Source organism: Hyla sarda, chromosome 3, assembly GCF_029499605.1.
Source record: "Hyla sarda isolate aHylSar1 chromosome 3, aHylSar1.hap1, whole genome shotgun sequence".
Taxonomy (NCBI): Eukaryota; Metazoa; Chordata; class Amphibia; order Anura; family Hylidae; genus Hyla; species Hyla sarda.
Genome location: NC_079191.1, coordinates 353,752,352 through 353,775,930, shown reverse-complemented (window position 1 = coordinate 353,775,930; position 23,579 = coordinate 353,752,352). Strand labels below are relative to the sequence as shown.

General features: G+C 44.3%; 1 protein-coding gene across 1 annotated transcript; it reads left to right on the top strand.

The window, feature by feature from the left end:
- Window positions 1-4,164: 4,164 nt before the first annotated feature.
- On the top strand, window positions 4,165-10,376 carry LOC130362704 (cystatin-2-like). The gene is made up of 3 exons (XM_056567611.1): window positions 4,165-4,430; window positions 8,694-8,810; window positions 10,218-10,376. The coding sequence occupies exons 1-3, from the start codon at window positions 4,218-4,220 to the stop codon at window positions 10,302-10,304; spliced, it is 417 nt and encodes a 138-aa protein (XP_056423586.1). The 5' UTR covers window positions 4,165-4,217; the 3' UTR covers window positions 10,305-10,376.
- Window positions 10,377-23,579: the final 13,203 nt, after the last annotated feature.

Sequence of the window (23,579 nt, the reverse complement as noted above, 5' to 3'; positions counted from 1 at the left end):
TTTTTACATCATGATTTGAAGTTTTTATCAGTACCATTTTTGTTTTGATCTGACTTTTTAATCGCTTTTTATTCATTTTTGTATGGTATAAAGTGATCAAAAATACGCTATATTGGACTTTGGAATTTTTTTACGTGTACGCCATTGACCGTGCGGTTTGATTAAAGGGGTATTCCAGGAATTTTTTTTATTTGACTATGCTACAGGGGCTGTAAAGTTAGTGTAGTTCATAATATAGTGTCTGCACCTGTGTGCGACGGTTTTATCACAATTCTACTGTGATTTTCACTCCAATATTATGTTTATCAGCATACAAAATTAATGTAGTCTCAGATTTTTCCCAGGTTGCAATGCGGCCGAGACCTGACTCACTAGTCAGCTGATGACAGGGAGCCTGTCTGCTTCAATGGGTGGAGCGATCGCTTGGTGGGAGAGAGTTCAATCTGCAACTAATGCATCAGCTGATTGAAAACCACAGGTCTTTTGATGGATGCAGCTCATTTATTTTTCAATGGGTGGGGTGTCTGATGTGTGGGATGGAGGAAAATGGAATTATGGGATTTGTAGTAAAAAAAAAAAGAAAAGTCAAACAGGAAATACTAGTTCACAAAAAGCTAGCCACAGTATTATGGTAATCTCATGACATAGCCATTTAGCCCCAAGACAAGCGCAGATCCTTCCTAAGCATGTCCATTACTGTCTGCCAGGTACGTACTAAAATCACCTTATACCTATATATATTTGTGGATTTTGTTACTTTGTGAGTCAGGCTCTGGAAGAACTCTTATAATACATTCTTGTTTGTTTTAAACAGTAAAAATTACTTCCAGGAATGTTAGGTTCAGTACAGTATATGCAAAGTGTGCAGTACAAAAACAATATGCAGTTGCATTTTTTTAAAGTCAGTTGTGAAATACGGGAATCCATGAGTTGCATAAACAAACAGGGACATAAATTCTGACGGGAAAGAAAATAGTTACTGTTTTTTCTATCTTTTTCAAACTGCTTTGTTAACATTTCCATCAAGGGGCCCCAAGCACTAAAAGTAAATACACTACAGCAAATTTCCTCGGTATATATTGGATGAATAGATCCAATCTCTTCATTATTTGCAGTCACACTTCGTTATTGCAGTTCTGTAGAAATATTCATTTCCAATCATTTCCCTTTGTAAGAGGCCATATGATTAGCCAACAAATGAGCAAACATTAGCTCCATGGCTGATCATATCTTTTTTTATGCTGCAATAAAAATAATAGTTGGTCTGAATCACATCTCCCCATGTAAATAGTGGATTTCTGCCAACAATAATCAAAATGAACAGAGAAACCATAATAAGTATGACTGTCTTATTCCCCTGTCTAAAGACTCCATTGAATGGGCGCCAATTGACTTTCTATACTGTATAATCACTTGGTGCTCATTAAGGGCAATTATCTGTCCATGTAAAAGGACCCTATGACATTTACTATTGCTGAAAGTATTTTTATTATTCCTATGGAGGAGATTGAGTAAGAAGTGGCACATGACACAAGCAATTTAACCAGATGTCATTGCTACAATACATTGTTTAATCTGTGAGACAGAGAAGGGTAGAAGAGGATGACAGCAGAGTCCAGCACCATGAGGAAACTGGAAAAACCTTTAAACCCTTTAAACCTCTTTGCTCAGAAACTGACTTTTAAGAAAATTATTTTAAAAAATAACACACAAAATTTTACAACAGAGTCTGAATGAGAAGCAGTGGGGAAGTTACATCGTCATGTAATAAAAAAAATACAATCCAGTTACCTTAATTTTCACCGCTCCCGCAGTCCTGGTTCACAGATCAATCTTCAGGAAGCCACTTGCTAAAATAATCAAAATCATACTGTATGTTCTTTATAAAAGGTAAGCAAACTTTCCAAACTTTCTTGCTCACCAAACTTTCGGAAAATATTTGGTGCACGGCACAAGTACCATTGTTTTTGCCCCCCCAGTCTAAATAAAGTCAGCCTGCTACCACCTAAGCCCAGGAGTGCCATTTTTGGCTCTGGGCCTGTTGGTACCAACTCTTCCCGGTACCCTTGTGGCTGTGGGTATCGGGGTAATAATTGGGAGTAATGCTGCTTTGGGGGCTAATGCTAAGCCCCGGCTTAGTAATGGACTCTGTTTATGAGAAGATGGCTAAGATTGGCTGAGGTTGCACCCCCTCAGCACTCCATACTGCATTTCCTGATTTTGGACTTCTGCCAGGCCAACAGGAGTCCAAAGTCTGTGCAAGAGATGGGGGGAAATGTGCTCTGGACAAGTAGAGAGTCACCTAGTGGCAGCTTTTTTAAACACAAATTAAACATAGAAAACTTTTTCTAAACAAAGTACATTAGAAAGATTTCAAATTTTTTTTAAACAAAGTACATAAGAAAGATTTTTTATTTACCATAAGGAGTGCATAAGCTATTTTTTTTTTTTAAAGAGGGTGCCAAGGAAAAAGAAAAACAAAAATGGATTAATACATTTTGGGCGCTTTTCCCTGGGGAGAGTGCTCATAAATTGCATCAAGCAATGTGTTTCCAAGCAGGGAGTGGACAACTGTTGCTAAACTGCAATCCTCAGCATTCCCAGATGGCCGAAGGCTGTCCGGAAATGCTGAGGGTTATAGTTTTGCAATAGCTGTAGGCTCCCCGCTTAGGAACACACTGCCATAAAGGGTCTGCTCACATTATAATTTTTTAAACATGCCTTTTTTTAAACAAAAAGGCATGCAAAAAACTGTGAACAGAGCCTCACTTACCACCCAGGCTCCTATTTGTAGTTCCGCCTCTAGTGATGTCATCACTAAAGGCAGGGCAACAATGCACAAGGCCAGATCAGGAGCCAAGAGGGTAAGTGGAAGTTTCGGCCCACAAGAAATTTCCTGCCTCACACCTAGACAAATCATCACCATCAAAAAGGATCCAGTGGCCACTAATTAAAGGAAGCGGTACTGTTATGAGTAAGATCGGGTTCTGACTTTAGGGTTAATTTTCCTGTGTTTGGCTTAAGTATTATGCCTTGTTGTGATGATGCCTGGCCTATCAGTGGGCTTTTACATGCAACCTATTACATCTGGTCTCAGCATCCATGCCCTTCTCAGCTGCACATAAATACCCAGTGGGGGAAATGTATCAAAGATTTTACACCTGTTTTGTGCGTATATTTTTGCGCACGTTTTGGTAGAGCATGTCCTCCAGATGTGGCCGAATCGGGGTACCTTGGAGTGCCACATATAGTACGCATGGATTTAGTAACTGGGTACTTTTCCTTTACACCCAAAATTTTGCCGCAAGGGCTGTTTTTTTTGCACAAATATAAGCCATCTTGGACTTAATGTAGCAAGATGCTCTAAATCATCGATTCTATTTTCCAAAGAGTGGATTTAGGAGATTACTATATTTACCCGCAATTTATGAAGCTCATTGCACTTGATTGATAAATTTAGCGCTTCTGCGCATAATTTAGAATTCGGGAAAAGGGGTAAAATGCTTCTACCATACACAAATAATGATACATGTCCCCCAGTGAGTTTATATCTCAAGTTGCTTGCGTTCAATTCCTCTGCACTAGCTCTTGCATACTCCTTGCTTGTTTGATCCTTTGTATTCTGACCTCGGCTTGTGACATTTTCATTCTCTGCTTATTGATATGCTACTTTTGCTGCTATCTGGGATTGCACCTGGCTTGTTTGACCACCCGGCTGTTGGTAAGCTCAGGGCAGTACTTATCCCTGCTCTACGTGACAGTCTCATTCTTTAACATCACAAGAACCTGGAATTTTTAAAGGGTATGTAGACTTTTGATATTCACTTTATACTGGAGACATACATCACAAATGTGGGGTGAATCCAGCCTTAGCCACGTAGTCCTGTCTTGTGTGACATTTAATCATATTTGCCATTTAAACCATATTTATACTTATATTTCAGATAAGATAAAAATTACTTTGCCTCTATGATAAAACATTATGACGTAAGACTTTCCTCTTTATTTGCTGCCAACTGTACAGATTTATAAGATGAATAAATACCTGGTATTATACGAGTTATCATAAGATAACACATAATTGGAAATGCATTAGTCTTATCAACATTTAAACTATACTTTTGCCCCATGCCCACCTGCTCAGGACTATAAATGTGGACTCCGGCTGGTGCTCGGACTTCTTCTCTTTCCCTTCATTCTCTTCCACAGAAAGCAATATGTTAGCAGGGTTGTGTTTCAGAGCTTTGGTGGCTCTTTCTCTCTTGTGTGTATATGTGTATGGTAATATACTCGTTGGAGGATTTCAGAGGGATGATCCCAGTGACCCAGAAGTTGTAAAGGCAGCCACCCTGGCAGTCAATGGGTTCAATCAACAATCCAATGAGGAATATGAATACAAGCTAATGAAGATTGTATCTGCTGAATCTCAGGTAAATTATGCATATTATTCTTGTGTTTTTTTCTTTACTGTTCTGGTTCTGCTATGGTCACAGAATTTGGCAGCACACTAACAGCAGTGTCTCATCGCAGGGTATCCATCCTCTAAGACCCCTGCAATCTCCAGAACAGGGCACTAAGTCTACCCACTGCACACTCCATGCATTGTCTATGGGAGTGTCCGAAATAACCGAGTACTTGGTTAGGAGTCCCACGATCAGACACTTGTTCCCTATTGGAGGATACATTTTTAAGTGCTGGAATACCCCTTTAATCACTGTGCCCAATTTAAAAAAAAGATCCATCCAAATGATTCCAAATGAAACCGTTTTTTTCATGATGTATTGTACTTTTTCTATTCTTCAAAAAAATTATCTGCTAATTCTCTCTGCTAATTCATTGCCACATATCTCAGTTAAAGGGGTATTTCTCCCTTAGACACACTAGCATTCTGTGCTGGATGCTGCTCCAGTTTCAGAAACGCTGGGTTTGCGAGAGGGAGAAGTGACATCACCCCACGCCCCCTCCATTCATGTCTATGGGAGGGAGTATGATGGCTGTAGACATGAATGGAGGGGCGTGACATCACGAGAGGGCATTGCATGACATAATGAGGGGGTGTGGGGTGACATCACATCTCTGTCTCGGAAACCCAGCGTTTCCGAGACTAAAGCAGCACCCGCCACAGAATGCCAGGTGCTGCACGGAGATCGCGGGTAATCCCAGTGGCGGGACCTCTACTACTTATTCCCTATCCTTTGGATAGGGGATTAGATGTCTAAGGGCGGAATACTCCTTTAACTCCTAGAGGATGCAAGGGAGCACACGTACAGCCTGTGCCCACTCCCGGTGTATGAAGCTCGCTCAAGAGCTGAGTATACAAGGTGGCTACAGACATCACCAATTGGGTTGTTATGCTTGTAGCATAGTACTGAACAGTGTTAGCAATTAAAAGATTACATGTAATAGTATGGGGACTATAAATTTGTAAAACAATAATAAATATATATATATATATATATATATATATATATATATATATATGAATAAGCCCCTTCCCTTTTACAATTTTTCAAATAATAAATTTAAACAAAAACACACAAAAACATATGTGGTATCACTACATGCAAAACGTCCGAACTATTAAAATATAACATTAATAAAACCACATGGTAAATGGCACAAACGTAACAAAAAAAAATGCTATTCTGGAATTCTTTGGTCAGGTTATTTGTTTTTCAGATATATATATATATATATATATATATATATATATATATATATATATATATATATATATGTAAAGTGATCTTTGGTCACTTTCTATACCAGAAAACCATTCCTATTTAAAAAAAAAAAAAAAAAAAAAAAAAGGTAAAAACTATAGATCGCTAGGCTATATTAAAAATGAGCCCCATAAAAACATTTAAAAAAATGTAATAGTGATCTTAAATTTAGTTCTAAAGTGGATTTGAGGGGCCTGTCTTTTAGATATCCCCATAAATCACTCCATTTAAAAAAAAACCTTAAAGTATTCAGAATAACATTTAGAAGTGTATTAACTCTTTAGGTTCTTCACTAAATTTAAAGCAAAGTGGAGGTGGAATTTAAAAATTAAAGTTTTTTAATTTTTATAAATTTATATTACTTTATCTTTATTGTTTCACCAGGGGGCTGTCCCACTGCAATCTCAACAGCTTTAACCCCTTAACGACGAAGGACGTATATTTACATCCTCCGCCGACTCCCGTGATATGCCGCAGGGTCACGCAGTGACCCTGCGTCATATCGGGTCGGTCCCAGCGGCCATCAACGGCCAGGACCCGTGGCTAATACGGGACATCACCAATCACGGTGATGCCCTGTATTAACCCTTCAGATGCGGCGATCAAAGCTGACCGCCGTGTCTGAAGCAAAAGTGAAAGTATCCCGGCTGCTCAGTCGGGCTGTTCGGGACCGCCGCAGTGAAATCGCAGCATCCCGAACAGCTTACAGGACACCGGGAGGGACCTTACCTGCCTCCTCTGTGTATGATCGGCGAATGACTGCTCCGTGCCTGAGATCCAGGCAGGAGCAGTCAAGCGCTGATAACACTGATCACAGGCGTGTTAATACATGCCAGTGATCTCTGTAAAAGATTAGTGTTTGCAGTGTTATAGGTCCTTATGGGAGCCCATAACATTGCAAAAAAAAAGTTTTAAAAAGTGTTAATAAAGGTCATTTAACCCCTTCCCTAATAATCACCCCCCTTTTCCCATAAAAAAATAAAACAGTGTAAATAAAAATAAACATATGTGGTATAGCCACATGCGTAAATGTCCGAACTATAAAAATATATCGTTAGTTAAACCGCACGGTCAATGGCGTACACGTAAAAAAATTCCAAAGTGCAAAAAAGTGTATTTTTGGTCACTTTTTATACCATTAAAAAATGAATAAACAGTGATCAAAAAGTCTGATCAAAACAAAAATTGTACCAATAAAAACTTCAGGTCACGGCAGAAAAAATGAGCCCTCATACCACCCTGTATGTGGAAAAATAATAAAGTTATAGGGGTCAGAAGAGGACATTTTTAAACGTATACATTTTCCTGCATGTAGTTATGATTTTTTCCAGAAGTACGACAAAATTAAACCTATATAAGTAGGGTATCATTTTAACCGTATGGACCTACAGAATAATGATAAGGTGTCATTTTTACTGAAATATGCACTGCGTAGAAACAGAAGCCCCCAAAAAGTTACAAAATGGCGTTTTTTCTTTGATTTTGTCACACAATTATATTTTTTTCCATTTTGCTGTGGATTTTTGGGTAAAATGACTAACGTCACTGCAAAGTAGAATTGTTGACGCAAAAAATAAGCCATAATATGGATTTTTGGGTGGAAAATTGAAAGGGTTGTGATTTTTAAAAGGTAAGGTAGAAAAAACGAAAATGCAAAAACTGAAAAACCCTGCGTCCTTAAGGGGTTAACAGCAGGCAAACCGGAGGCTCCCCATAATCCTTTTGTAGGGTGCCGATAAGGAAAAGGGGACGTTCCCCCCTTCTTTCAACCCGCTAAATGCTGTGATAACACTAACCACAGGATCTAAAGGGTTAACTGTCAGTTGCGGCGGGAGCCTGGTAATGTGCGGCAACCGTCTCCCGCTGTGAATGACATCGGCACAAGAGCCAGTGTAACAGAATGATGTACATCAAAATGCATTAAACGGGTGCTCTAAAGGATAGGGGATAAGATGTCTGATCACAGGGGGTTGCCACTGGGACCCCCCACGATCTCTGGCATGGCACCCCAGTCATCCAGTGCACGGAGCGAACTCTGCTCTGTGCAAGATGATGGGTGACCACAGCCATCATGCCCCCTTCATTCATGTCTATGGGAGGAGGCGTGACGGATACAAGCTTCCGCATTCAGAATGCCGCTGTGCCAGCCCTGAGATTGTGGGGGTCCCAGTGACTCCCTAAAATCAGACATCTAATCCCCTATCCTTGGGAAAGGGAATAAGATGTCTTGGAGCGAAGTACCCCTTTAAGCGGTCAAAATGTATTTCCCTCATGTGAGACCTATATTAGACTTCAAATTTGTCTTAAAGAGGACCTGTGGCCAACCCCCAAAAAGGTACCCTGATCACACTGTCTGATACAGTCCAAGGTGTGAATGTTTTACATTGAGGGGTGTGTGTGCCCAACTCACATCACTGCCTGTATAATCCCTCTTATCTCCTGATATATTCTACAAAGTAGAAACCCTCATATCTCAGGAAAGGAAGGGCCTATTGAGAAAGTGTAAAAATAATAATCAGGATACCCTAAGCTATCTTATTTTTTGGGGGGCCACAGGTCCTTTTTAGGTCGGGTTCACACGGCAGAATGTCCACATGGAAACTCTCCATACGGACATTCGGCAAACTAAGACCACTCGGAAATACGCCATCTCAATAGATGGCAATGCATTTCTGTGCGGACTCCGCAGAAACATGTTCAATGTTTTTGCAAACGCCAGAATCAGTATTCCCGCGCCAGAAACATCTGGAATGGAAATTGTGCCGTCTGCTCGGTGCAGCAGAATCCCATTGAAATCAATAAAACTTTGCTGCTGCAGAGCTTCTTCTTATGCCGAGTTCCACACTGATATTCTGCCATGTGAAGATAGCCTTAAAGGATTAGAGAGGTATGTGATGGTCTGATGATCTAAAAGTATTTCAGTTTTAGCTTCTTTGTATTACAACTTGCCTGAGACTTCTCTTTTTCCAGGTGGTTGCTGGTATACGCTATGTTTTGAATGTAGAAATGGGCAGGACCGATTGCAAGAGAGTCTCAGCAAGCGAGAAGGGACCCTGTGACTTCATTCAAGACTCAAAACTTGCCAAGGTCAGGGTTGTATGATATATTTTACCATTTTAATGTGTGCTACCGTATATACTCGAGTATAATCCGACCCGAATATAAGCAGAGGCCCCTAATTTCACCCCAAAAACCCAGGAAAAGTTATTGATTTGACTATAAGCCTAGGGTGGGAAATACATCATCCCCCCCCCCTGTCATCATCCAGACCCCCGTCATTAACACCCCCGTCATCATCACTGCCTGTCATCATCACCCCCGTCATCATCCCCCCTGTCATCATCCAGACCCCCGTCATTAACACCCCCGTCATCATCACCCTGTCATCACCCCATCCCCCATTCATCATCACCGCCTGTCAATCCCTTCATCAGTGGTTTTCAACCTGCAGACCTCCAGATGTTGCAAAACTACAACTCCTAGCATACCTGGACAGCCATCGGCTGTCCCGGCATGCTGGGAGTTGTAGTTTTGAAACATCTGGAGGTACGCAGGTTGAAGACCACCACTAGTGACGTTGCCTTCATCATCATCCAAACTAGTGACGTTGCCTTGACGACAACACACAGGTACGTTCATGCGCAGGGACGTCTGCTGCGCACGGACATCCCTGTGCTTGTCGTCAAGGTAACGTCACTAGGCCGGGGCCGGCCCGGACCAGAGAAGAGGGCCTCCCGGTGAAGATGGACAGCCCAGAACGACTAAGCCTCCCCACCGGATGGTCCCTGCAGCATAGATGGCCCGGACCAGCTCACCCTACCTTCCCACCGAGGGGAGGTGAGTAGAAAACTAAAGGGGGGGTCTGGATGATGACGAAGGCTGCAGTGGTCTTCAACCTGCGGACCTCCAGTTGTTTCAAAACTAAAACTCCCAGCATGCCCGGACAGCCGATAGGCTGTCCGGGCATGCTGGGAGTTGTAGTTTTGCAACATCTGGAGGTCCGCAGGTTGAAGAGCACTGAGAAGGGATTGACAGACGGAGAGTTTAAGCCGAGGGGGGCGTTTTCGGGTATAAGCCGAGATCATGCTGAAAAACTCGGCGTATACTCGAGTATATACGGTAATTGGTTTACTTTTAATTATTTTTTAAGGGGGGAGGTGGTGATATGATTATTGTAGAGAATTTGAGAAACAATGGTTCATTCATGTATTAGTAGAATCTAAGTAAGTGAGTAATAACTTTTATATTCCATCAGATGGACAAAAATGTAAAATCACTAACATTTGTGCCTACAACAGTTCACTCATTGCATCTTATGGAGTGACCTAAGTAGTGCCCCTTTAATGTTCATTTACGCAGTACTTCAGAATGAATTGTGTTATAACTCAAAAATGTGAAGGACACTTCAATACTACAGAAAGTGCAACTTCTAAATTGTTTAAACACGAGCTAAAAGCTTAGCCATACATCTAATGTATTTCTCTTACTTTGCAGACCTTATTGTGCACGTTTACAATACTGGATGTGCCATGGGAGAATGAGGAAAGTCTTCTGTCATCATCCTGCAAGGCACAAGAGTAGACACCTGTATACCTGTATACACTCTATTGTCCTTTATTGTCTATAAAATAACAATCAAAATGGAAAATAAACTGTGACCAACCTCTGTGTTTAACATGATGGCCTCAGTAATGTATTTGTTAGGGGTGCAGGAAAAGTCATGTGTAACAGTATCAGGCTGCACTCACACAACCACGGTTTAGGTCCGGTCACAAAACTGGATACGGGGCAAAAATGAGCAGACCGAATAGCAGTCACTATTAGACTCCGGTCAGCTTATTAAAGTGAATGTGAAGCTGCGCGGGTCCGGATGGGAAATGGGTGCGTCCGGTTTTGACATTTCCAAGCCGGATCCGGCAGCCGTAGGCTGAAAACTTATTGTGATTATAGCCTCAGAGGGGTAGATAGATTCATAGCCCATAACAGTTCAACAATTATTTTTACTTCAACTATTCTTATCTTAAAGGGGTATTCCAGGCAAAACCTTTTATATATATATATATATATATATATATATATATATATCAACTGGCTCCGGAAAGTTAAACAGATTTGTAAATTACTTCTATTAAAAAATCTTAATCCTTCCAATAGTTATTAGCTTCTGAAGTTTTCTGTCTAACTGCTCAATGATGATGTCACGTCCCGGGAGCTGTGCATGATGGGAGAATATCCCCATAGGAACTGCACAGCTCCCGGGACGTGAGTCATCAGAGAGCAGTTAGACAGAAAACAACAACTCAACTTCAGAAGCTAATAAATATTGGAAGGATTAAGATTTTTTAATAGAAGTAATTTACAAATCTGTTTAACTTTCCGGAGCCAGTTGATATATATAAAAAAAAGTTTTGGCCCAGAATACCCTTTAACCTCTTAAGGACGTAGGGCATACCTGTACGCCCCACGCCCCATCCCGGTGTTTAAAACGGGTCACGCCATGACCCCTCATCACACTGGGTCGGTCCCGGCTGCTAGTCAAAGCCGGGACCCTGGGCTAACAGCGCGCGACATCAATCATTGTGCCGCGTGCTGTTAACCCTTCAGATGCGGCGATCAAAGTTGACCGCCGCATCTGAAAGTGAAAGTAAACGCTTCCCGGTAGCTCAGTCGGGCTGATCAGGACATTGCGATAAAATCCGTCCCGATCAGCTAGGAGGCAAGAGGAGGTCTCCTTACCTGTGTCCGCGGCGTCCGATCGGGGTTTGATTGCTCCAAGCCTGAGCTACACGCTTGAGCAATCGAGCCCCTATCTCACTGATCCGTGCAAAGCTATGGCTTTGCAGGGATCAGCATAAGAGATCAGTGTGTGCAGTGTTATAGGTCCCTATGGGAGCTATAGCACTGCAAAAAAAAGTGAAAAAAAAAAAGTTAACAAAGTTCATTTAACCCCTTCCCTAATAAAAGTTTGAATCACCCCCCTTTTCCCATTAAAAAAAAACTGTGTAAATAAAAATAAACATATGTGGTATCGCCGCGTGCGGAAATGTCCGAACTATAAAAATATATCATTAATTAAATTGCACGGTCAATGGCGTACGCGCAAAAAAATTCCAAAGTTCAAAATAGCGTCTTTTAGGTCACTTTTTATATCATGAAAAAATGAATAAAAAGTGATCAAAAAGTCCGATCAATACAAAAATGGTACCAATAAAAACTTCAGAACATGGCGCAAAAAATTAGTCCTCATACCGACCCATACGCGGAAAAATAGAAAGTTATAGGGGTTAGAAGATGAGAATTTTTAACATATACATTTTCCTGCATGTAGTTATGATTTTTTTCCGACAATATCCAACCTATATAAGTAGGGTATCATTTTAACCGTATGGACCTACAGAATAAAGATATGGTGTTATTTTTACCGAAAAATGCACTGCGTAGAAGCGGAAGCCCCCAAAATTTACAAAATTAAATTTTTTCTTCAATTTTGTCGCACAATGAATTTTTTTTCCGTTTCGCCGTGGATTTTTGGGTAAAATGACTAATTTCACTGCAAATTAGAATTGGTGGCGCAAAAAATAAGCCATCATATGGAATTTTATGTGCAAAATTGAAAGCGTTATGATTTTTAGAAGGTGATGAGGAAAAAATGAAAATGCAAAAACGGAAAAACCCTGCGTCCTTAAGGGGTTAAAGGTCTGTTATAAAGGGGTACTCCGGTGGAAAACATTTTTTTTAGGTCTTTATAAGTCAACTGGTGCCAGAAAGTTAAACAAATTTGTAAATAACTTCTATTAAAAAAATCTTTACCCTTCCTGTACTTTTTAGCAGCTGTATGCTATCGAGGAAATTCTGTTCTTTTTTAATTTCTTTTTTTATCTTGTCCACAGTGCTCTCTGCTGACACCTGATGCCCGTATCAGGAGCTGTCCAGAGCAGATTATGTTTGCTATGGGGATTTTCTCCTGCTCTGGACAGTTCATGACACGGACAGAGGTGTCAGCAGAGAGCACTTCCTGTGAAACACACCAGTTCAGTGTGAGAAGCGTGCGGGTGTGTCCCTGTTTGAGCTCTCCAGGACTTCCAAGCAGACTACAGAGGCAGGTGTTCTAACAGCTTTTCCCAGGAGGGTGGCAGACTCCTGGGGAGAGCCTCCCTGCATGGAGCCCCGGGAATCTCGGGGCTCCACTTCCCGTTCCAGGCTGGCGGGGGGTGGAGAGAAGCCAACTACAGCCAGTCTTCCGGCCTGTGTGAGAAAATCTAGCAGGGACCGCAGTAATGTGGTCCCTGCTCCCCAGGCAACGGCAAGTAGTGGAAAGGCCACTAGTGGCAGGAAGGCCAAGAAAAGCCTGCAGAATGTTGAGATGTGGGGCAACCGAGACCCGAAAGAGTCCGCGGAAATATATTGCTCCAGGATGACGGCTCGGTTTACAGAGTACGACCGCTGTGGGAAAGAACTAAAGGCAGCCAGGGAGGATTTGCGCCTGGCCCAAAACCTGGCTGACAGGGGTCCCAAGAAAAAACGACCCGAGCTGAGGGTGAGAATACAAGCCCGGAAAACAGAGATTAAGGCGTTGGAAGAAAGGAGAAAGGTCCTTTTGGAAGGCAGTGGACTTTTCCGTGAAAAATTGCTAAACAAGGACAGATTCACCGCCATGAAATCCCCAGGTAAGGAGGTGGTGGATGATGGGGAGAGTAGTGGCGGTGAGGAGGAGGAGGTGGAACAGTCAGAGATTGTCGGAGAGGCTGAGGGGAGGGTGGAGAGTGTGGTGCTGGATGGTGGGGCCCCTGCTGTCTGTGTCACCCCTAGCCCCCCCCCTCAGTGAAGACCACCTTGCTGCTGCTCAAATGGTGGCCTTACCTGTGTCATCTGCTGATGAGAGCGAGGAGGACAGTGATGGCGGGGTGCTCCGGGCCATCATCCTGCAGGAATCCCCCACTCATTTCCAGAACTTTTCTTTTGGTGATGATCTGGGCCCTGAAGGAGGGAAGAAGAAAGGGCAGAGGAGCAAAAAGAAGAGGAAAGTGGGAGAAGTCACCCGTTTTGTATTTAGTCCTTTCCAGCAGTCTGGGCCGGCTGAGAAGTCGGTACAGGCTGCTGGGCCCCCCACTCTGCAAGACCCCACTTCTGAGGTGGAGCGGGGCCAGCACGGGGGGTACAGTGTGAAATCCAAGATGGCGGAGGGAGATGCTGAGAAGCCCTCCTGTCCTGTCGGTAGGGAAGGGCAGGACAGGCTTGAAGTGGGGGGCGGTCCCCTGGGCATTGCTGGTGCTGCAGGGCACTCCCCTGTGAGGGGGGGGAGTGTCCGGGCATCAGCTGGACAGTCCATGCGGTCGTTCAGTGCAAGTGCTGACATAATGGAAACTTCCCCTGTGAGGGAGGGGATTTCCTACACGTCACATGGTGGAGGAGGGGCGGCCCTGCTCATGGAAGTGACGTCAGGAGATGGAACTAGTGACATCAGCGGCAGAGATGTGATGCCAGAGGCAGAGTTAGTGACATCGGCACCAGCAACATTACAGTCTATCCCGGCCAGCTCAGCCAAAAGTAAGAGTGAAAAAGTTACTGCACTGAAAGGGTTTAGTAATACCTGTGTGGATGAGAGGAGTGGTAGTACTGTGAATGGGAGGAGTGGAAGTTCTGTGGATGAGAGGAGTAGTGGTGTGAATGGGAGGAGTGGTAGTGCTGTGAATGGGAGGAGTGGAAGTGCTGTGGATGAGAGGAGTAGTGGTGTGAATGAGAGGAGTGGTAGTACTGTGAATGGGAGGAGTGGAAGTTCTGTGGATGAGAGGAGAAGTGGTGTGAATGGGAGGAGAGGTAGTGCTGTGAATGGGAGGAGTGGAAGTGCTGTGGATGAGAGGAGTAGTGGTGTGAATGAGAGGAGTGGTAGTGCTGTGAATGGGAGGAGTGGAAGTTCTGTGGATGAGAGGAGTGGTAGTGCTGTGAATGGGAGGAGTGGTAGTGCTGTGGATGAGAGGAATGGTAGTGGTATGAATAGGAGGAGTGTCATGGATGGGAGGAATGATTGTGGTGTAAGTGCTGGTGGCTCTGGTGTGTCGGGGTCTGGTCCGGCTGCCCCCCCAGTCGCCAGGAGTTATGCAAGTGTGGCGGCTGGGGGTTCGGGAGGTTCAGGGAGTTCTTTACCTTTGGAATCTGGAAATGGTCACTTGCAGCGGCGCCTCCTGGAGGCGCTTAGGAGAGGAGAGAGGACGCTCCAGGTAGAGGGAAAGGAGGTGGACCTGTCTTTTTGGGTGGAGAGACATGGTCTTGGAGCGTTCCGAGAAAAAGATGGGGAGATCGTATGGTCCCTCCATACACCCGGGCAGGAGGCTGGCCGCAGGAATGTGGCCCGTTTGGTGTGGACTGGCAATGATGCGTGCCCACAAAGGGGCAAGGTGGTGGAGCTTCTGCTCCAGATGGGTTTCAGGGCTAGGGACATCTTTGCCCTGATTCACCCCTTCGGCTCCTCCGAGTTTGACGTCAGCTTTGTTAGGCCAGAGGGACTTGATCTTTTCTGGTCTAATTATGAGCTGATGAAGAACGAGCCCGGATGGCGTGATTTTGCTGTAAAAGCGGTATCCCGCCAAAGCATGCTGAAGAAGGTGACCGTATTAACCCGTAATGAGTCACTTTCATGCTACGATATCATGACCTGGCTGGGCAGGTACGGGGAGGTGACGGACGTCCCCCGAAAGAATTTTGATGAACACGGGATCTGGTCTGGGGCCTGGACGTTTTCCGTCCGTCTCAGGCGTTCAGGGAACACAGTCACCCACATCCCTTCGGCCACCTTCCTTGGACGCGACAGGATTCAGGTCTTCTACCAAGGGCAGCCGAAGCTGTGTCACAGGTGTGGTGACCCCAACCATTTTAGTGCAAACTGCACTCAGCAGATATGCGCCCTCTGCTGTGGGGTGGGTCACCTGGCAGCCACCTGTGGGCAGATTAGGTGTAACTTGTGTGGTGACTTAGGTCACCCTTTCAGCCGGTGTCCGCGCTCCTTTTCCTATGCTGCGACCACTCCTGCTGGGGAGAGCCTGTCGGTTGCCTCAGTGGAGGAGGGGACCAGCCATGGAGAAGGGGCACCAAAACCAGTGAGGGAGAAGCACAAGACCCCCTCTAAGCTGAGGCGAGAGGAGAAGCGCAGGTTGGAGAGGGTCCAGGAGATTTCCCAGGTGCCAGGGGTAGCTCTGGGTCCCTCTCCAGGCACGGGCTCAGTTGGTCAGCAATCTGAGGTTTTGGGTGAGACTGAGTTGGATGAGGAGGTCGGGAGAATTCGCAGAGAGGAGGGTGAGATTGCCCTCTCCTCCAGTTCTTCCCAATACGAAACAGTGGATGAGGAGGAGGAGGGAGGGCAGAAACTAAATGGTGACCGTAAAAAGAAGAGGAGGAGGAAAAGGGGAAAAAGTAAGGAGGTTCTGTTCCTCTCTTCTGTTACAGCCCCAGACCTGAAAAGGAACATCCCAGTCTCCGACCCTCTGATCGTCCTCTCGAATCGGTATGAGGCCCTCGGGGATACTATCTCGCCTCCTCCTCTTGAGGGGGAGGAAGAGGGGCGGGAAGTGGTGCAGCCTCAAGGGAGCGCCGAGCCTTCCACCCCTGAGGTGGGTTCCTCAAGGGGAAAGGCAACTCTGGATTCCAAAGGTAAAGATCCTGGGATGGATTTATCCCACAGCCTTAAAAGGGGTAAGGGGTCTTCCTCTGACTCAGATGGGGGTGGGGGAAAGGAGAGGAAGAAGGTGTAAGGGATAGAAGGCCGTCTAACTCAATCACCCTGTATGGCGGCACTCACCCCATTGACGCTGGCATCTATTAATTGTGCCAGCATAAAATCTGATACGGCTAGATTTGCAGCCTTTGATTTTCTCGGCCGCGTTGAAGCCGACATTTTCTTTTTACAGGAGACCAGGTTGTCAGATCTAGCCTCCCTGGTAAAAGCCAGGAGAGAGTGGAGGCGCGGTCCCTCCCACTGGTCTCTTGCGGCTGAGCCGTATAGTGGGGTGGCGGTCCTTTTTACCGCTCCTGTTGAATGCCGACGGGTTATTGAATTAGAAATGGGGAGGTGCCTGATCCTAGATGTCCTCATGAAGGGGCAGGAGCTCCGGCTCATTAACATCTATGCCCCGCAAACTAAGCGGGGCCGTAAAGATCTCTTTATGAGGATTAAGCCCTTTCTTTTTACGAGTCGGCAGGTGATCTTTGGAGGGGACTTCAATAATGTCACGAGGTCCCAAGATAGGAGAGGCTCCAATGGTCCGCTGACTTGTGATAGTGTGGCACTGATTAGCATAGCTAGAGAAGCTCGCCTAGAGGATGCCCACATCCGGAACCCCTCGGGCCACGCGGGTTTCACCTATCATCAAGGTAGTCGCAGGTCTAGAATAGATAGGTTTTATTTAAAGGAGGAAGCCGTCTCTTCCGCAGTGTCCGTGGTTGAGGTGGAGTTCTCCGATCACTGTATGATTTTGTTTTCCCTGAATGTTTCAGAGACCCCCCGGATGGGTAAAGGTTATTGGAAGCTGAATTCGTCCCTCCTGGAGGAAGTGGAGGTAAGACAGTCCTTTGAGGATTTTCTTCAGAGTCAGGTACCTTTACTGGGCCTATGTAGTAGTAAGTCAGAGTGGTGGGAGATATTCAAGAAGCGGGTTGCGGGGTTCTTCCACCAGCTCTCAAGCCTCAGGTCCCTGAACAGGTATCGCCTGTATCAGGGACTGAGGAGGAAACTCGAGCTTCTCGTCTCGACTGGAGGTAGCCGAGAGGATATCTCCAGAGTGAAATCCTTGCTGATGGGGTGTCAGTATGATAGGCACGCATCTTTGGTTTTTGAGAGGGATTACGGGAGGTACCGCTCGCCCGACCCTTACAGAAACTGTAAGATGTCAGTGAGTAGTAAAGTCATTTCAGGACTGATTGATAGTACAGGATCTCTGAATCGGTCCAGATCAGGGATCTTGGAGGTCGTCAGATCCTTCTACTCGCACCTCTTGGGGAGGAAGGATCTAGATCGAGACAAGATGTCGGTTTTCCTGACTGAAACCATTCCTGAGCCAGGGGTAGACCCCTCTCTTGATGTTTTGGCAGAAGAAATCAGGGAAGAGGAAGTGAGACTGGCGATCGAGGGGCTTGCCCCTAAGAAGTCACCAGGTCCGGATGGCTTAACATCCGAGTGGTACAGGACCTTTAAGGAGTCTTTAGCTCCCCTCTTGACTGAGGTATTCAATGAGTGTCTCTCCTCGGGCACTCTGCCGAAGTCATTGAGGAGGTCAGCCCTGATTCTTTTGTCAAAGGGTAAAGATCCCAGCCGTATTGAGAATTGGAGGCCCATAGCTCTTCTCAATACGGACAGGAAGCTTCTGGCTAAGATACTGTTTAATCGGCTGGTGAAGTTTGCACCCCGGCTCCTTTCGCGGGCCCAGCACTGCTCTGTTCCAGGCCGAAGCACCTTAAGTGCGGTCCTTAGTGTCAGGGAGGCAGTGGAGCGGAGTAGTGCGGGTTTCTGGAAGGGGTACTTGCTGTCCCTGGATCAGGCCAAAGCGTTTGATCGGGTGAACCACGAGTACCTCTGGTCCGTCCTCCTGAGATATGGCTTACCGAGTCCTTTTGTTAATTGGCTTAAGATCTTGTATGCAGGGGCAGAGAGTTTTCCACTGGTGAACGGTTGGTCTGGCCGCTCTTTTGAGGTGGGGTCCGGAGTCCGTCAGGGTTTTCCTTTGAGCCCGCTGTTATACGTGTTCGCAATCGATCCCTTCGTCCGGAGGGTAGATTGTGGGCCGTTGGCGGGAGTCGGGATGAGTCTGGCGGAGCTGGATGTCGCCCAGAGAGTGGTGGCGTACGCTGACGATGTCACCATTTTCGTGTCCTCGCGAGAGGAGGTCGATGTGGTGATGTCGGAAGTGGACCGCTACTCGGAGGCATCCGGGTCTAAGATCAACCGGGATAAGTGTGAGAGTCTCTGGCTGGGAGGGGGAGATCCCACGTTTGATCTCCCGGACACCCTTCCAGGGCCCCAAGAGTCAGCAAAAGTTTTGGGCATCATATTCGGCAAGGATGATTATCCCACCAAAAACTGGGATGGTAAGCTCCAGGATGCCGCTCAGAAGGTGGACCAATGGAAGAGTTGGTCTATGACCCTCAGGGAAAGGGTACACCTGATCAAATCGTACCTGCTCCCCTTGTTTATCTATCTGGGCAGCGTATGTATCTTGCCAGAGGCTTACCACACTAGGATCTACAGCCTGTTTTTCCAACTGTTATGGGGAAACAGGATGAACCTAGTCAAGAGGGAGGTTACGTACCGCACGAGGAGACTAGGGGGTTTATCTATGGTAAACCCTGTGGTGTTCTTAACCAACACCTTCTTGAAAGCCAACATTGCAAACCTCTGGTCAGAGAGGGCTTCTCCGTGGGTACTCTCCTGCAGGGAATGGTTTCGGCCTTTCTTCCAGGAATGGGAGACAGGAGGGCAAGTGAAGGACCTCCGTACGCCCCATGGGCATCTTCCGGCTTACGCTACCCCGACTCTGAAGGTGATACGTCGGTGGGGTCTGGGAGTGTTGGAGATCAGGACCCAGTCAAGGCAGTTCCTTGACAAACGGGTTCTGTTGACCCACTTCCAGAAGCCTCTGGCGCTCAGGGACTGCCCAGGTCGGGATCTGAGGGTGGGGTTGTACCTTTTAAACATGAAAAGGATCCCCCAGAAGTTTTGGGACTTGGCCTGGCGCTGCTTTCAGGGGAAGCTATATGTGAGGGACAATTTGAAGTGTAGGAACTCTGATGACCGGGGATGTCCCCGAGAAGAGTGCGGGGACATGCTGGAAAGCATGGACCATTTCCTGCTTCATTGTCCCTTTAATATAGGGGTTTACAACAGGGTGGGCGCTTCCATCGGCTGGAGTCAACTTGCCGGCCTTACCTATCAGGAGTGGGCTTATGGGGCATTCAGGAACCTGGGTGGCCGAGATCGGGGCACTTTATTCTTAGTTAGTTTAGTGGTTAGGTACTACACGTGGAATGCACGGTGTTTAGTGTCGACCCAACAGAAAATCCTCTCCGAGGTGGAGGTCTGTAGGAACATCACTGGTGACCTCGGGAAGATCAGGTCTTTGGAGTATGGCAGTCTTGGTACCAGTAGGGCTTCTCTCCTATGGAGAGGGTTTTCTTTTGATGTGCCCTAGGTACTAGACCTTTCAGGTAGAGTACCTTTATTTTGGTTAGGGACAGTGTTATAGGGATAGAGATAGGATGAGAACAGGGTTAGTTTGAATGGAGGGATAGGATTAGGGAGAATTGTAGGGGGAGTTAGGGAAAGAGTGTAAAATTATTTTGAATGTATCAAGTCTGCCATCCTTCTCCCTGGTGGTGGGCTGATGCATGTGCACGCTAGCTTTTTGTTTTGTTTTTAAGCTGATATGGTATGAAGGGCTTACAGGCGACCAAACTTGGGCCTAAAGTGGTTTGTGGTTCAGTGTGTATAAGTTTGTGTATAAGTTGGTTGGGAGGAGTGCTAGGTGGGGAGGGTGTGCTTGTGGGTGGTGGTGTTCATCTTTGGGGGACCTGACATGGGTCAGTTAAGGACTGGACTTTGTGAACTGTAAGAACGGTATGGACTCTGACCCATGTACAGGAGGGGTGGTGTGGGTGAGGGTACAGTTTTAGTGTAGGGTTTTTCCTAGGGTTTTCTATTGATCTTGTAGGTGTTTTCTGTAGTGCATATATTTTGTTTATATTATATTTTATTTATATAGTATATTTAGTAATTTTGTACGTATATTGTGTTATATCTATATTGTTATACCTATATTGTTTCATATTGTTTCATGTTATAGCGTTATGGTAGCCGGACCAGTTGTTGTGTTGATATGTGATTTATTTTGTTTATTTCAGTTATTTGGTCTGTTTTATGTTTTCTTTGGTATTTTCATTAGTCCCGGATAGAGGATCCAGTTAATTTGGACATTTTGTAAGTGAATGTATGTGTGATATGATTATTTTGATTATTATTATTCTTATTATTATTGCTATTTTTTTATTTTTTGTTTTTTTTTGTTTATAAAAAAAATGTGTGTGTGTGTGTGTGTATGTATATATATGTATATATGTATATATATAAAAAGATAAAAAAAAATATAAATAATGCAAAAAAATAAGTAAAAAAAATATATAAAAAAAAAAAAGTAAAAAAACATAATAATTTTTTTTTTTTTTTTTTTTTGAGGTTTCTGTTTAGTTTTCTTGTTGCGTGTTCCCAAGTATGGATGGTTTTGAGTTATAGTCGGGTAATGATAACTTTTATGTTTATATTTTGACAAGCCAAGTTGTGCTATTTTATTTATTTATTTATTTTTCTTATGTTCATTTTCGGTAAGTGTGTGAGTGTTTGATTAGATATTTTGGGCATACTTTAATATCTTAGTATTTTAGTATCTCAGTAAAGCTGGGCTGGCCGGTTAGGCAGGGTTTTGTTTGAGGTTTTGTTTTTGGTTCTAAAGTATTTCTTATTTATGTTATAGCTGGTTAAGCTTGCTTTGTGTTTTGTATTTGATAAGTTTTGTATTTTTCTAATAAAAAGAGTGTCAGCAGAGAGCACTGTGGACAAGACAAAAAAGAAATTAAAAAAGAACAGAATTTCCTCTGTAGCATACAGCTGCGAAAAAGTACAGGAAGGGTAAAGATTTTTTTTTATAGAATTCATTTACAAATCTGTTTAACTTTCTGGCACCAGTTCATTAAAAAAAAAAAGTTTTCCACCGGAGTACCCCTTTAAGGGTCTATTCACATATACAGTATCCTGCACATATTTGATGGCAGGATTTGAAGCTGCAGATTTTCCAACCGTGTTCAGCCATTTAGTTTACAATGAACTCTGCAGTATACAAATCCTGTGCCTCAAATATGCGCAGGATACTGTATTTTACTTAGGGTGTGAATACAAGTTTAAAATTATTTTTTTATCTTTCAAATGTGTTTTTATTAGAACATTTACTAGCAGACATGTTACAAAGGGTATCAAGTTCTAAATATATAATGTAAGCATAATCCTTGAGAATGTACAGTATACAACAATACAATATCAAACAACAAATGGTACAAATGCAACAGTTTTGCTTAACAAAAAAAGATCTTTGCCCCTTCTCAGAAGTAGACCAGCAAAACGTTATACATCACTGATTTACTCCATATTCTGGTGAGGCCCAGATTTCCTCTTCAAGAGCAAACTCTGTTTAGATCCAAGGCAGTGTTTAGAGAGAAAAAGGACACTCACCCAAAGCAGTAAACTTCATGCGATTTATTTTATAGCGGAGAGAAACACATCAACATGCAGGCAGGACTGTAGCAGCCATGCCACAACACAAAATCGCTTCTACTGGCTTTCCAGAAGCAATTGTGGTGGTCAGTAGAAGCGATTGTGTCGCAAAGCGGCTGTAGCCTATTCAGTCCTATATGCCAGATTGCCAGATACAGTGAGGATCAAAAGTTTGGGCACCCCAGGAAAAATTTGCAGCCAAGGAAAGATGGAAAAATCTCCAAAAGGCATCAAATTACAGATTAGACATTTTTATAATATGTCAACAAAAGTAAAATTTTGGGCACCCTGCAGAATTTATAGCATGCACTGCCCCCTTTGCAAAGCTGAGACCTGCCAGTGTCATGGATTGTTCTCAATCATCCTCTGGGAAGACCAGGTGATGTCAATCTCAAAGGTTTTAAATGCCCAGACTCATCTGACCTTGCCCCAACAATCAGCACCATGGGTTTTTCTAAGCAGTTGTCTAGAAATCTGAAACTGAAAATAGTTGACACTCACAAAGCTGGAGAAGGCTAAGGGTGCGTTCCCACCTGGTGTATACGCAGCGTATTTCAAGCTGTGCAAAATTTATGGCAGCAGCGAGAAATACGCTGCATATTCCTTGCTCACTATACACACAGGGCTTTCCGATGGCAGCCCTATGGGTGTAGTGAGTTTTGGAGGCGGGGCTGTGTGCCGGCATGACTGTGACGCGCGACTCCAAAACTCACTGCACACATAGGGCTGCAGACGGAAAGCCTTGTGTGTATAGTGAGCAAGGAATACGCAGCGTATTTCCCGCTGCTGCTGTAAATTTTGTGCAGCGTGAAATACGCTGCGTATACGCCAAGTGGGAACGCACCCTATAAGAAGATAGCAAAACATTTTCAGATGTCAATATCCTCTGTTTGGAATGTAGTCATCATCAGAAATGACAGTCATCAGGAAGAGTGGGAATTAAAGCAAGATCTGGAAGACCAAGAAAAACATCAGACAGAACAGCTCGCAGGATTGTGAGAAAAACAATTCAAAACCCACGTTTGACTGCACAATCCCTGAAGAAAGATCTGGCAGACACTGGAGTTGTGGTACACTATTCCACTATAAAGATATACTTGTAGAAAACCTCTTCTACGTCCTCACCACAAAAATCAGCGTTTGAACTTTGCAAATGAACATAAAGACAAGCCTTATGCATTTTGGAAACAAGTTCTGTGGACCGATGAGGTTAAAATTGAACTTTTTGGCCGGAATGAGTTGATTTAAAAAGAAAAAAGGTTTTCACCGGAGTACCCCTTTAATTAGATAGCATGGGAACATCCTACACATACATAGAGACATTAAAGAGAATTTGACAGCTATATTACCCACACTAAATTCAATATACTGGGTCATGTTGTAAAAAAAAAAAAAAAAAAAAGGGTAACTTAACGTTTTTAGGTTAGGCATTTCCTGGCTGCTTCACATTCCTAAAAACACACATAGATTTGGATTGCATTTCTCCACATGCTTTATCCAAGATACAGACCCCTCACCAGCCTGTGAGTTTTGGCCATTTGGTGACGTTTCAG